General features: G+C 34.9%; 1 protein-coding gene across 2 annotated transcripts in view; it reads right to left on the bottom strand.

Moving 5' to 3' along the window:
• The window catches only part of LOC150108267 (uncharacterized), a 709268-nt gene that overhangs the window by 144455 nt on the left and 548356 nt on the right, over positions 1–16457 (bottom strand). For both annotated transcript variants that reach the window (XR_016548127.1, XM_090390670.1), the window contains one exon: positions 2962–3033. Coding sequence is in view for 1 of the 2 variants with exons in the window: in XM_090390670.1 (XP_090246796.1) it covers positions 2962–3033 (72 nt within the window). In the remaining variant the exon portion in view is untranslated. The remainder of the gene's footprint in view (positions 1–2961; positions 3034–16457) is intronic.

The following is a 16457-nucleotide window of genomic DNA, read 5'->3' on the forward strand; positions in this document are numbered from 1 at the left end:
TAGAAATCCTATTCCCTTATTGCTACATGCATCTTCCTTTCCCCAGTTTATACTACATTAAAATCTCTGTAGTTAAAATCTCCCATAACAATCATTCTTCTTGCACTTGCCAAACTCAACTGTCTAAACATTTCCTGGTCCCCACCCTCTGTACTCCTGGGTCTGTAGCAACACCCCACTAAATATCCTGTCTTGCCTACCTCTACCTCACACCATTGTTTTGAACTTTTCAAGGAGCAGATATAGATTCAGATCACAGTTTTGGTGATTGGAAACATCAACTTGAAATTAAAAAGAAAATATAAATCCCATCATCAGAAATGAAGAGATACAGCAAAAATAAGTGAAGCAGAAATTGGAAGAAGTACAGAACAGTGTTAGAGGAGAAACTAAAAGTTTGGAAAAAGAAAAAAAAATTGAATCTACGAGTGAATGGAGTAATGAAGGCAATAGAAGATGCAGTTGAAGAAACAGTACCAGAAGAAGACAGGATCAAGAAGAAGTGGTTAGACAGAAAACACTGAAGTTAGTACAAGAGAAGAGAATGTTTAGGATAAGAAGGGATACATTAGAACAAATAGATGAGTAATATAGAAGAAAGTGTAATGAGGTGAAAAAAGCAGTCAAAATGGATAAGATGAAATGATTAAATGCAATAATACAGAACAGCACTATCGAGAGCATAAAACTAAGGAGGTGTACAAAATTATTAGAATTATTAATAGAAAGTGGCAACCAAAACAGACCATAATTAAAGATGAAAAAGGCAAAGTATTGATGAATAAAGATAAAATTGTACAACAGTGGACAAGGTACTATAGTGAGTTATATATTCTAGATAGTGTTGGCAAACTGATTGAAGAATTGAAGCAGATATCACCACCAGGTAATGAGTATGATATGGACATTTTAAGAGGAGAGGTAGAAAAAGCAACAGGATGGCTAAAACACAACAGGAGTCCTGGTAATGATAACATCACTGGAGAAATGATTAAATATGGTGGCAAAAGTATGGTTACTGAAATGCACCAAGTATGTAATATGGTATGTAAAGAAGGGAAAATGCCAGAGGAGTGTGTGAAATTGATATTAGTGACATTATACAAGAAAGGAAATAAGCTAGAATGTAAAAATTATAGAACCATTGCTTTGACAAATCACCTTGGTAAGGTGATGATGATGATATTGACAGAATATTGAGAACATAATTGGAAGCATACCTTGCAGATGAGCAAGCAAGATTTAGGAAATATAGATTCAACAGATTTTGACAATGCGGTTAATAGCAGAGAAAGCTAGGAGAAAAAACAAAAATACATATACTTGCTTTGTTGATTTGCAGAAGGCATTTGACAGTATAGATCAGAAAGTGACAGTAGCAGTGCTAGAATCCTATGGAATTGATGGATACTAATAGTTATATTAAAAGATATGTATAAGAATGCAGTTGCTGCAGTTATAATAGGTGATGTTTTGGGGAAATGGTTTAGAACAAGCAGAGGTACTAAACAGGGGGACCAATATTATTATTATATTATTATGTGACACCTCCAGGGAGTCCAAAGACTCATCGAGGGAGAGTGTGCCAACAGCATCAAATGATTAATCCTCTCCAACTACTAACCATGTTCACACTTGCTTAACTTTTTTTTGCTGAGCCATTAGTAGCAGAGGCTCTACCAATCGACCAACCTTTGCTATTTTCATTGCACATTTAGAAAGAGCAATGGATAAAATGAAGGAAGATGCAAAAAGGAATATCAATACATGAGATGAAAATTAACAATCTGAGATTTGAAGATGACATTATTATTATTATTGAAGAAGACTAAAGAGAACTACAAAAAGAGATTTGGAATTACAAGAGATTTGGACTTGTTATGAACATGAAAAAACAAAGACAAAGGTATTTGGTGAGAAGAACATGAAACAAAAGATACAAATGATGGAAATGATATAGAAAATGTAGAACAATTCACATATTTGGGAAGTAAAATGACATATGATTTGGACTGTAAAAAAGAAATAAAGATCAGGATTGCAAAGGGAAGAACAAATCTGAAGGATATGGATAACATCTGGAAAAGTGAAGTGATCAGCCTACAAATAAAACTAAGAGTATTGGAAACATGCATCTTCATAAATAAGGAATCAAGAAAAAGAATTTTGGTATTTGAAAGAACTTGTTACAGGAAGATTCTAAGAATAGGACGGGTACAGAAAATAACAAATGAAGAGCGCTATCAGAAGATACAACCAAAGGATAATTTAATGCAGAAGATTATACAATAGAAGCTGCAATTATTTGAACACATCTGCAGAATGAGGGAGGATTGGAAAATAAAGGCATTTGTGTTTTGTATTATGGATGGTGTAAACGGTAAGCCATACAGAGTTGGTGGATTGGTGGTGGAGAAAGAGACTTGTAGTGTTGGTGCCTTCCCTCGATGAGTCTTTGGACTCCCTGGAGGTGTCATGTAATAATAATAATAAAGGACTGGTGTGGAATTGATTTACAGAAACTGTGACACTGTGCACTGGACAAAAAAAAAGGTGGAAGAAGATAGTGAAGCAGGCATCAGACACCAATAGACAGTGAGCCCATGGTTCATGATGATGATGATGATGACTAAACATGAGGAGGTGTATTGATTAAGCGGATAAAAATCCTATGTTGTTATATAGCCAGTAAGTGAAACTCCTAGGAGCTGTGTTTTACATTATGAGAGAATATCAAGAATAGTGAGGGAGCTTGCTCCACCTTTGCTTCGAATTGCCTGCGGCGATAGTTTTTCGGCATTGAAACTCATATAGATCGTAGCTCTCGATCTTGAGTTTCACTTACTGGCTATATAACAACATAGGATTTTTATCCGCTTAATTTCTATGAAGTTGCCAGAAAACTAGCCGTTTGGCTTTTCATTTTAATTACAGAGGTGTATTGATATTATAAATGCTTACAGAACAGTTACTGAGTGGAGTCCTAAAAATGCACCATCTTCAATTTGCTTGATCATGTTATTCTTTAAATTTCTGAAAAGAAATAAAATAAAATATATAAATGAAAAAATTATATATATATATATATATATATATATATATGTAGAAAGTATTTTACCTTGGGTATATAGTATATTAAAGATACCAAGCAATTTTATAAGCTAGGTTTTAATCCTTTTTCCCAAGTAAGCAAACAGACAAGGATGTCAAGTTTGTGCCTTGGTATCTTTAATATACTATATTCCCGAGGTAAAATTCTTTCTACATCTTACTCTCATCCTAAAATTTTTTTATTTAATAAGGTCAAAGCACCTTGTGGCAACTTGTTTAGGTAAAAATTTATAAGCTCTGCATTACTTCAACCTTGGCATTTTTAGGTCTGGCTCTCACTGATGAGACCTCAATAAAGGTCGAAACCGATCTGGGTAGTGGCCCTTGCCTTTAATGCATAGCATCATACATCTCTGCAAGGTGATGTGCTCTGCATTAGGGGAAAATACTAAGGAAAGTGATCGGAGCTTACTCCACCTTTACCACGAGTTGCCTCTGACTTGCACTACGTGCAGGTGCAAACTTGACATACTTGTCTGTTTGCTTACTTGGGAAAAAGGATTAAAACCTAGCTTATAAAATTGCTTGGTATCTTTAATATATATATGTATATATAAATGTTCAATCATATACCAATAAGTAACATCAAATATTGAAAGGCAGTAACATAATGCAGACTGTTCCAGTGCTATGGACATATAATATCAAATGTTGCTTAAGCATGTAATGTATCATAAAGCAACAGATGGCAATCCATAAACAGCAGCAGAATACATGGAATAAACATGCTGTTTTTTGGGATATCATCTACTAAACAATCTGGTTTCTACAATAAAAGGATGATTATATAAAGATAACTGGAAAAAGTAAAGTAAATGGAAAATATAGAGCCTTAAAAAACTAATTAATAAAATTATTGGGATTACTTCAAAGCCTCCACAGATTCTGGACTCATTGTAGCAGGGCGAACACTCATAGATCACTATCATGCCTTGTCTTGAAGACATTCAGCACTGGAGCACTTACCATCAATTACTCACCCCTTAACCTGTGCAATAATTCCCTTTTATCCAGTTCATAGGTTGCTCTCATCTATTTATGTGCCTCAATCATATGCACATCACTGAGCATCAGAGTGACATATGGAATATATGGATGCCCAGTGAACAGATGGAATCATATCACCTTTCCATTCTCCTATCTCGACTACATTCACTCAATCTTGTACCCAACATATGAGTCCTGAGAAAGTCTTAGTTATTCATCTCTGCACTCTTTCCAATGTTTCCTTATTGCTAATATATCCAGATGACCAGAACAACTATGCACAGAAATCCAAATGAGGTCTGATTAGGGCATTTATACAGTAAAACTATAATTTCCTTATCCATACTTGTCAAGATTCTTTGCATCATAGCAACAATTTTGCAAAAAATTTACTCCACACTGTATTGCTGACCACACTTTTATAAAATTTTCAAAGATGGCTTCTTGTTTCTACTCCTTTTCCTCTTCTGTCCTGTAAAAAATCATTGTTATCTTTATCAGGTAAACTTTCTTCCTATCTCCTCCTTCTCACACTGAAGGGGGGGGGGAACTTCATCTCAACTACATGATCTATTCGTCACTTTTTAATTACATTGCTTTGGTCTGTCCTTGTAGATGACATTTGGTGCTTCTGTTACCTACTCTGAACCTCTCAGTTTACTCATCTTGAAATTCTTAAAATGAGCAAAATAAACCCATAACTGAACTCCTCTGTATGCAGGAGTTCAGTTATGGGTTTATCCATTTCCATGTCTGTATGTTTTAGTATTCATCTTGATATTGCAGTAATTCTCTATGATGACTACATTTGCATTTTTCTGACCTCTTTATCTATCATCATTCTAAGATCCTTGCTCTCTATCTTGTAGTGTAGCTTACCAATATAGGAATACACCATTTTTTATTTTAGAATTCCTAACTATAAAATCATATACTGAACTATGCCTAAGAATGTGTGAAGTCCCCTTTAGGTCTGAACATAAAAGAAAAGTTGAGGGAATGAGGACAAAAGTAAGAGGAAGATGAGAGAGAGTGGAAAAATAAGGGAAAGAAGAAATTAGAGGAAACTGCAAGAGTACAGCAAAGGAAAGGAGAGTGTGAGGGATTCCATTGAAAGAGGAAATAATGCTGATATAATGAATGAGGCTCTCAGAAGTGTATTGTGTAGAGATTAAATAATATAATCACACCAGACAAAGCACACTAATATAATTTTAGCATGCTTGCATGGGAAATGCATTGCCAAATAGGGTGTGAGAACATGAACAGTGAATGAGTTTAAGGAGTGGTAAGGACTGTGTGTTGTTTAGGATGAGCCTCCCATGATGAGTCTTGTGACTCCATGAAAGGCCTGAATAATAATAATAACAATAATTCAATAAAACAAAGATGGAAGCACTAGATTGCCAGTCTCTTCACTGGATGCTGCTTAAAAAAAGTGACAGTCTTGGGCCAATCAATTCTGATGGCTACCAGTGGAGGATGAACTGTCTACTCAGTCTCCAATAGTTAGGGTTAAAATGCCCTTACCTATTCCATGCTTATAAGGAAATAAAAGGTTTTAGCGAATTTTTTTTAATAATAAAAAAGCAAGTACCGTATTTTTCGATAGATAACGTGCACCTAATGTATAACGCGCACCCCCAACATTTTCATCACTCCTTTTGATGTATAGATAACGTGCATGCGCCAACTAGCAGCAGAGTTAGGAAGTACAGACAGAGGATGGAGGAATTCTTTAAAAGCACGTGTGTTGCTAGTAATCATTCTCTTGTAACTAGTTGCATTGTTATTAGATCTGAATTATCCATGGAAGACAGAAGTACTTCTCAGAGTACTTCTGTCTTCACATCGCAGTTCAAGCTTGAAGTGGTAGAAGCAGCAAAGGAAAAAGGGAATCGTGAAGCTTGTAGATTGTTCACTGTTGGAGAAAATAGTGTTCTTAAGGCAAAAGGCTGAAATAGTCCTGAAATGTTTACTTACGAGGAAACATGCTATGAGGTTTAGAAGGTGCTTGTGGCCAACCATAGAAAAAAAACTGTTTGATTGGATTGTTAGTGAAAGAGTAAAGGTATGAGAATATTGACTGTTCGTGTGTTGCAGGAATCGAAAATAATTGCACAAAACAATAATATAAAGGATTTCAAGGCCTACCCATCTTGGGTTTTTGGATTTATGAAGAGAAACAATTTAAGTGTGTGCTCCTCCACTAGTGTTGGACAAAATTTGTCGTGCGACTGGGAAGCGAAAGTAGCTAAATTTCATTTGTTTCTGAGAGAAAACTTGTGTGGGGTTAATGCTTGTCACTTTGGGAATATGGATGAGGTTCCAGTTGCTACAACAGGGCATGAAAGGTCTAACTTTACTGTGGTTCTCTGTGTAACTGTAGATGGTTTCAAACTGCCACCGACAGTGATTTTTCAAATGAATGACTATTCCAAAAGGTTGATTCCAAAGATATTATTGTTACTGCTAATGATAAAGGTTGGATAAATTCCGAGGTTATGAAATTTTGGTTGAAGAATGTGTGGCGAAAGAGAAAAATGGCATTTTTCGACCCAAAATCCTTGTTAGTGTTGGATTCGTGTAGGTCACACATGACAGCAGAAATTAAAACAATTGTAAGTATTCCAAATTGGCCGTCATTCCAGATGGTTTAACAAAAAAACTCCAACCCTTTGATCTTGCAGTAAATAAACCATTCAAAGACAATTTGCAGGCTAAGTGGGAAGACTGGATGATGAATGTCATCCATGAATATAACAAAACAGGGCAGATGAAAAGAACGTCATATAAAGATATAGTTACATGGATTGTAGAAAGTTAGGCTGCTGTAATTGAAAACTGTGTTAGAAATGATTTCATTAAAGCACAAGGGAATGCAGTGGTGTCCAGTGACAATGATTATGAAGCTGAAGAAATACCAAACGAAATTTGCAATGCAATTGATTCTTTCAATATTGAGTCTGATGAAGAATTTTTTGCATTTGAATAGTGTAATGTTCAATAAATATTAAGTAATACTTCTACCTTAGTTTTGTTATTACATTTGATTTACCTCTCATACCTTTCAAATGTATACCGCACATGTTAATTTTTAACGAATTTCGACTTTTTTGTATAGATAATGCAAGCTTATCTATAGAAAAATACTGTAGTTGAATTTGTAGCATTGTAATGGTGAAAAGAATATACCAAAAATCTAATTTTTACTTGACATAAGTTGTTTCAAAATACACATTTTTAGTATCTTTGTTTTTATAATAAAAAAAGTAATATAAAATAATCAGGTGACAAATGAACTTTGGATAGTGCCCAAACATACCTACTTGCTCTTCCCATATTCTAGAAATGAGTTTTGTAATGAAGATGCAAGGCTAAATGCTGAAAACTACAGAAGTTATATTTTAAGGTCCTGCTGTGTATCAAATGGGCAGCTATATGTAGCCTGCTTCAGGATGAGTCACAGTGAAGATATGCACATATGCATTCCATTTGGCAAACAATTAATGTCATTCATAAAGAGGCTTTGATATAAGTAATACTGTAAAATACTTTAGCTAAATCATGAACATAATATTATTTTTATTATTATTATTATTACGGGTATCTCCATGGAGTCCGTAGACTCATTGCGGGAGACCCAAACTATCAAAACAATATCTATCATACCTCTTCTTGAATTCATTTACAGACGAAGAACTCACAACTGAGTCAGGCAATGCATTCCACCCACTCACCACCCTCCAAGCAATAAATCTAGTTCTCACACACTTGTTAACCACACTTTTCCTTAATTTCCAGGGATGACCTCTTGTTCTTCCATCACTATCACACAGCTGAAATATTTCCCCTGCATCAATCTTATAAAAACCTTTTAGTAATTTAAATGTTTCTATTATATCCTCTCTTCTCTGCCTATCAACCAACCTCTGCAATCCACAAGCTCTCAATCTATCAATGTAGATCACTCACCAACTTAGTCACTCTCCTCTGAACCCTCTCCACAACTTCCTGATCTCCAAGGAATCCAGGTGACCAGACTTGAGCACAGTAATCCAAATATGGAAGTATCAATGCTTTATAAAGGGGAATAATAACCTCTTTATCTCTGGATGTCAGTGTGTTCCTCAATAACCAAGTAATCCTAATGTGCAAACTTGGACACCTTAGAAATGTGTCCCTTGAACTTCATCTTCCTGTCCACCAACACCCCTAGCCTCATCAGTCTCTTGGAGTACCATTCCATCAATGTAGTACACAGCTGGTAATCTTTTAATCCCAAAATGCATAACTTTACACTTTTCCACATTGAACTGACATCCATTACCTTCTGCCCATTTTGCTAGCTTATTTAAAACATCCTGCAAGCTCTCAACATCAGCTTGATTTTTTATTGCACTACCCAACTTTGCATCATCAGAAAACAACCGAATATCTCCCTTTAAGCCATTTCCTATATCATTTATGTACAAATTAAACAACAATGACCCAAGCACAGAGCCCTGAGGCACACCACTGGTCATCTGCCTCATCCTGGACTTTGCTCCTCCATACACCACCTTCTGGTATTTCTCCCTGAGCCATTGTTCTATCCATATCACCAGTTTAGTATCCATCCCCTGCTCCAATTTGTGCAACAGTATTCCACAGGGTATCCTGTCAAAAGCCTTAGCAAAATCCAGAAGTACCACTGTGTAGCCAATTCCTTTGTCCAACTTAGATGTCATTCTATTATAAAAAGTTAATAAATTGCTAAGGCAGGATCGACCTTTAACAAAACCATGTTAGCCTCTATAGAGTATCATGTCCTGATCAACCCATTCTTGAATTATGTCTTTAACCAATTTTTCCAATACTTTTACCACCACTCCCGAGATAGTGATTGGCCTGTAATTAACTACCTCAGTTATGCAAGTTTTAATTAGTCCATATTACTGTAAACCCATTAACACTGCTCAAAGAATGTGTATTTCAGCAAGTACTGAATGAGTTGAAACATTTGAAACAGGTGAAAATCGACTCTTTCTTTAGGAAAAGCATCACTTGTTCATTCCATCTTCAGAAAAATGTCAAGAATCTATCCTCTTCATATCAATCATCCAAATTTTTACGGTTTGTTGCTTATCTCAGAAGAGCAGGAAAATTCTCTGATTTTGTCCCTCAAAAAGTAAGCAGAGTGATTCCAATCTGCAAGCAACTACAAAATGACCTAGAACATAATCTAATTAATAAACTGAATTTCTCTTATAGGAAATGTACTTCACATGTCTCACCAAAGATTCTGTAATATTCATCAAGTAAATGAAATGAACACTGATTCCATGGATGGAATTATATTTTCTTTTAGAACAGGTTGCCAGAAGGATTTTCTTTCATTTAAATTGTTTCATAACAAAAGGGCATTATTAATTTAAAGTTGTTCCTCATTTTCTCTTTATTTTCTTTTATTTTTAATCAACATGTAACATACAAATATGTTTAACGTGTGCAAATACATATTTTATCAAAAAAGCAAACGTCACAAAAGCATTTATTATTATTATTATTATTATACTAAGATCCAATGGAGTCACAGACTCATCAAGGAAGTCCCTTCTGTCATGATTCAAGGACAGTTCATCGTGCTGAAAATTTATTATTGTGAAAATTCATTGCAAGGAAAATTCATCGCGGGAAAAATTCATCACGCAAACTGCTAATTGCGGAAAAAAATTCACTGAAAATTGAAATGATATTGCATTGATACCGATATATTTTCTAGAAAATTGAAATGATATTACATTGATATCGATATATTCGCTAGAAAATTGAAATGATATTGCATTAATACCGATATATGAAAAGCAAATACAGTGCAAGATAAATTTCACAAAGTATAATTTTATTATGAATCTACCTATTAGTCCGCATGGTTAGCAGAGTAGCTATGCACTTCACAACCATATGCCTGGGAAAGGAGTGTCCTGGGTTCGATTCCCATCGCTGATGTGAGGAGCTTAGGATCTTTCTCAGACATAACCAAGTTAGCTGGTCTTGGACGTGGACTGCAGGGTTTTCTCCCCAGGTTCTGGGATTTTTCCTTCCCGCAAGCAGGCAAACTTGTCTTGAGGACATAATGCTTCTACAGACATAGGATACACTGGGAGGCATAGGGCTAACCACTTTATCCTCATATAACGGTTGTGGTTATAAGGAATAGAAACCCTCGATACCATAAAGGTAAAAGAGGAAAAGATTAAGAAGAAGAAGATCTATGTATTGTTTATTCAGATTTTAATTAGATTCTCATAATATTTTTATTGTTATACAGTGAAAGTAATATTTTATTGATCGGTGAGTTTCCTAATTTCTGTTTCATCTTAAAAAGGTATAAATATTCTTTCTTACTTTGATACCACAGGTTCTGTTGAGAAAACAGTGAACTGCGAACAGTTCACTGTTTTTCGGCTCACTTAGACACCCATTCAGATGTGATATATATATATACAGTATATGCACATCTTATCTGAACTAATTCAGAAGATGAGGTGTTTCAGTTACTGAATACACGTGTATTTTGAAAATGACTCCACTTTTCCTACGTAGAAAAGATATGGTGTTACATTGTTATCGTTAACAGGGCTAGTTTAAGATCATGGGTGTACTTTTGAGTAATTATATTAAAGAAAATGGTAATAAAATTAGGTATATGCTAACATAATGATGTAAATCAGCAATAGCTAAATTGCCATCTGTAGCTGCAATACTAGTCTTTACTTTTCCTTCAATGCTAGTAATTTCAGATGAAGGAATTCATCTTTCACCTAATAACAATTACAAACATCCATGCATATTGTGAGTTTTGAATCCACAGCTCATTGGTGGGAGAGGTTACACTATCTAGTCGGTTGTTCATCATCATGGCTTATTTACAATTTACAATTTGTAAATAGGGAAATGAACTAAATGAATAGGAATAAGAAAAAGTTAATTATTATATGTAGCTTTCCAGGCATCTCTGTTTTGAGCCAGTTGAGTTATTTCTCATGGAGAGAGAGTATCTGTGCTGATAAGGTGGTTAATATACTGCCAGAATTGTTTTGTTGGCCTTCCTGTCCGTCTTTGTCCATTTGAGGGAGCGTATAAAAATAAGATGTCAAATTATGGAGGAGGAGGATGCCTTAGTCAATGTCTGTATTGGGTTTCAATCAAGGGTTTTTGATTTGCCTCTTCTAAAATAGTGGAATTACGAATATGATCCTTCCAAGAGTAACCGAATAACAGTCTTAAGCAGGTTGTATTAAAGTCAATGGTTTTTATTGCTTTTTTTGAGTGGAAACATTCAATGTTTCTCAAAGATATAAGAAGATAGCCTGAGAGGTTACTTTGTAAAGCCAAATTTTTGTTTCCAAGGTAATGAGTGGCGATTTTGATATATTTCTTAGATTCCTGTGTTGATTGAGAGCTTTATATTTTCTTACTATTATTATTATCATCATTATTACGGGCATCTCCATGGAGTCAGTAGACTCATTGCTGGAGACCCAAACTATCAAAACAATATCTATCATATCTCTTCTTGAATTCATTTACAGACGAAGAACTCACAACTGAGTCAGACAATGCATTCCACTCATTCACCAACCTCCAGGTGAAAAACCTCGTTCTCACACCCTTGTTAACCACACTTTTCCTTAATATTCAGGGATGACCTCTTGTTCTTTCATCATGATCATCACCATTACCCATCACCATTACTAATATGTTATTTACAGTATTATTTATATTCGAGCCTAAGTATTGGAAGTCTTCTACTTCTTCTAAAGGTTGGTTGTGTTCTTTAATGATGGAACCTTGTATTATATTTGTGAGCATTTTAGTTTTATTTCATTTAACTGTCAATCCAAATATTTTTGCAGCTTGGCATAGTTTGTCAAAGTGTTGCTGTGCCTTGGCTAAAGATGAGTCTATTAATACTATATATCATTTGCATAGATGAGGTTGTTAACGACATGATATTTCTGATTACAGTTTACTCTTGAAAGGTTCACAAGAGAGGTAACTAATCCCGTGTTTCACTTTGGGAGCATCTATCTGTATTTTTTTTTCAGTAAAAAAGACTAAATATAAAATTTAAAATTTCTTAGTGTCATAAAATACCAGTATTGGAGGAAAAGGTAAAGACTAATATTGAAGCAGAAGATTTACTTATGCTGATTTATATCATAATGATGGCATTTACATAATTTTATTATCATTTTCATTAATATAATTACTCAAAATTCGATTTATGATCTTAAACTAGCTCTGCAAATGATAGCAGCATGCAAGATGTCTTTACCATGCAAGAAAATTGCAGTGATTTTCAAAATACACGTGTATTTAATAACTGAAAAACATCACCTTCTGAATTAGTTCAGATAAAAAATATATCACACCTGGATGGATGTCTAAATGCACAGAACAGAAAAATAGTGAATAGTTAGAAGAATAAATATTCTTAAATATTGTGCCCTTTCTCCTTAACTATTAAATTTTTGTTCTCACTAATAACTATTCTATCTATTAATAGAATAGTTAATAAAAATAATAGGAATATGTAAATAGTTAACAATAAATATTAGTTGAATATAATTGTTATCCCTAAATATATTTAAATATGGTGCACTTTCTCCCTAACTATCCTATCACAGTTTTGTAACAATTAATGTTCCATCTACAGAGCCTGTAGTAAGAAAGAATATTGATAACTTTATACGGAATAAAAAATTTCACAATGCTAAGTATAATCTAAATAATAAATAATAAATAAAATATTTCTTTTTTTTAATATATGGGAATGACGTGAAATAGGATTTCAAATTTTCTTGTGAAGAATTTTCTCACGATGAATTTTCCTTGAGGGGAATTGTCTCAGCGATGAATTGTCTTGCGATGAATTGTCCCACGATGAATTTTCATACACACAGTTCATCATCATCATCATCATGCTGCTCCTTAAACACATTCAAATTCTGCAGACAAAACTCTCAGGCAATACATTCCAATTATTCACAACTCTGCATGTAAAAAATCTGCTTCTCACTACTTTGCTCACACCCTCCTTATACTCGTACAGCTCCACAGATAACCTCTTGTTCTTTTCCCCAATCTCTCACAATTTTATGAAAAACCTCTAAGGTGTTAATCATATAATAAATCTGCATCTCTACCATATCACCCCCTCCTATCCACTAGACCCTGCAAATTGCATCTTATTATTATTATTATTACCCCAAGACCTCATGGAGTCAAAGACTCATCTGGGAGGTCCTTTTATCACACACACATCTCTTCATACCCTGTCTTAAACACGCTCAAACTCCTTGCAGACACCACACTCTCAGGCAAGACATTCCAATCATTCACAACTCTGCATGAAAAAAACCTGCCTCTCACTCCCCTACTCACACCCTCTTTATACAGTTTCCAGGGATGACCTCTGGTTCTCCCCTGATCTCCCACTATTCTCTGTAGAACTTCTCCACCATTGATCCTATAACAAGCCCTAAGCAACTTGTAGGTCTCTATCATATCTCCCCACTTCCTCCTCTCCACCAGACTCTGCAAATTACATCTTCTCAATCTTTCCTCATACTCAACATTCCAGAGGTCAGAAACTACCTTAGTCAGTCGCCTTTGGACCCTTTCCAACATCTCTTCATCCTTCTGAAAACCCGGTGACTAAATCTGGGCAGATTTAGACCACACATGAGAGATCATGTGTGGCCTAATCAGAGCCTTATACAATGGAACAAGAATCTCTCTACTTCTACACGTCAGTGTCCTCCGCATCATTCCCAGAAGCTTTTGTGTTGTCTTCACAATTTTGGCAATGTGCCCCCTAAATTTTAGATCCTTATCCACTATCACCTCCAGATCTCTTATTTCCTCTACCTCCAACAATATATTCTCACCAAGCATAAATTCTGCATCCCATCTTTGTTTTCCAAATTTTAAACCTTACATTTTGCAACATTGAACTCACATCCCCATTTCCGTGCCCAATCACTCAATTTATTCAAGTCTTCTTGCAAGGCCACGACATCTTCACTACTCTTTATGGTTCTTCCCAACCTTTCCTCATATTCAACATTCCAGAGATCAGAAACTACCTTAGTCAATCACCTCTGTACCCTCTCCAACATCTCTTTATCCTTTTGAAAACCAGGTAACTAAATCTGTGCAAAGAAATCCACATGTGGCCTAATTAGAGCCTTATACAATGGAACCAGAATCTCCTTGCTTCTACAAGTCAGTGTCTTCTGCATCATTCCCAGAATTCATTGTGTTATTCTCACAATTTTGGCAAAATGTTCTATAAATTTCAGACCCTTATTCTACATCACCCCATGATCTCTTATTTCCTCCAGCTCCAACAATATATCCTCACCAAGAGTAAATTCTACATCCCATCATTATTTCCCAAATTTTAAAACCTTACATTTCACAACATTGAATTGGCATCCCCACACAGACCTATGCCCATTCACTCAGTCTATTCAAGTCTTCTTGTAAGGCCTCAACATCTGCTCTACTCCTTAAAGTTTGTCCCAACTTTGCATCATCTACACACAGCTGTATGTCCCCATTCAAATCTTCCCCAATATTATTAACATACAGGTTAAACAACAATGGCTCTAATTCAGACCCCTGAGGCACATCACCAGTGACTTTCTTCTTATGGAATATTGCTCCCCCATACATAACTTGCTGCCACTTATCACACAGAATCTCCAATCCAATACACTAGTCTAATATCTAATTCCATCTGCTCTAGTTCCTCTTTTTCTTTAACTTACAAAAAGTTTAGATTTGAACTCAAGTCTGTCTTTGAGCAGCCTAGTGCAAAGCATACAAACACCACTTCCACTGAGCTACACAGACCTTGTATTTAAACTATTAAAACTCATATTTAAACAAGCCTCATGGTCAATCAGGTTATCACATTTCTTATATACCCACATTCATTCTTTTCTCTTATTCAGCCTCTCTACATAAATATCTGTGACATCTTCCCATGCATACATATTATATTCACAACACTGTACCATTTTTGAGAAATCCATGCCATCTACTTTGTCTTTCACAGAGACCTATGCAAGATCTGCCTTTCACTGCCATGTTGTATCAGTATGCTAACAAACAAACAAAATTAATTTATAATAATATTGCTTAAGAAATTATCCAAAAACCAAGTTTCACACTCAAATATCTCACAGTAATAATTAATCTACAATTTAGACAATATCAGCATTAGTGCTGGTAGAATGGCCTCAAAGATACATGGAATGTAAGGAGTATTCAAAACAAGTTAGTTGAGTATGTTGCACTGATTGAATCAGTATTCTCAAAGATAACTGGAATAAGTGAAACTTTGTCTGAGGAGGATGTGATGTCGGGAATAGAAATGAAAGGATATACGATTTTCCTGAAGTAAAGAAAAGAGGAGGGGAATGCTGTTAATGATTGCAGAGGAATTGTGTCCACAAAGTGTGGCAGTTAATGACAGATTTTGAATATGTGGTGTAAAGTTGCAATTAACAGGCTAGTAAATCTGATAAGATGCTGTTATAAGCCAGGGAATGTAGAGAATACAGATTGCAAAATGTTTTGGAAAATTGGTTGGGTATGTAAAAAGAAGGTGATCTTGATGGAAGACTTTAATTAGAGAAATATAGAAGGAAGGAGGAGATAGTGTATGGCAGTGGCGTTCAACCTTTTTTACTACGCGAGCTACTTTTCTATAAAAAGTTATTCACCAATCTACTCTCTCATATATATAAGTTATTCGGCGATCTACTCTCTTATAGAGATCATGTTCCCCCAACATGATATCTGATTATGCACAAATAAACAACTAAAAAAAAATACATAACTGAAAACTTTATTTGTGTATTTAAAAATTTATTTATCACTTTTAGTTATTTTAATACAACAAAAAAAACAAAACAAATATATTGGAATAAAATATTTATTTATCTATTTTGGAAAACCAAAGTTGGAAAAAACAACAGATTGATTACACACTCACAAGTTACAGGAAATGCTGGTTGATTAAAAAAAAAGAAAAAAGGTTAATGTGAAATTTGGCATTGTTTGGAACCTTCCAATATTTTCATAGTCAAGTTGATATGAAGAAGTGGCCAATCGCAGACAATCATCCAAATGATCATTTGTAATTTGGTTTCTTAATTGATTTTTTATGACGGTCATATTTGAAAAAGTGGATTCTGACAAGTATGTTGATCCGAAACACGACAGAATGTTTCGCACAATATCAGTTAATGATGGGAATTTTTCAAGTGCATACTTCCAAATGACTTCATTGTTTATTG

Source organism: Typopeltis vanoorti, chromosome 3 (genome assembly GCF_054136105.1).
Source record: "Typopeltis vanoorti isolate ZY-2024b chromosome 3, IOZ_Tvanoo_1.0, whole genome shotgun sequence".
NCBI classification, from domain to species: Eukaryota; Metazoa; Arthropoda; class Arachnida; order Uropygi; family Thelyphonidae; genus Typopeltis; species Typopeltis vanoorti.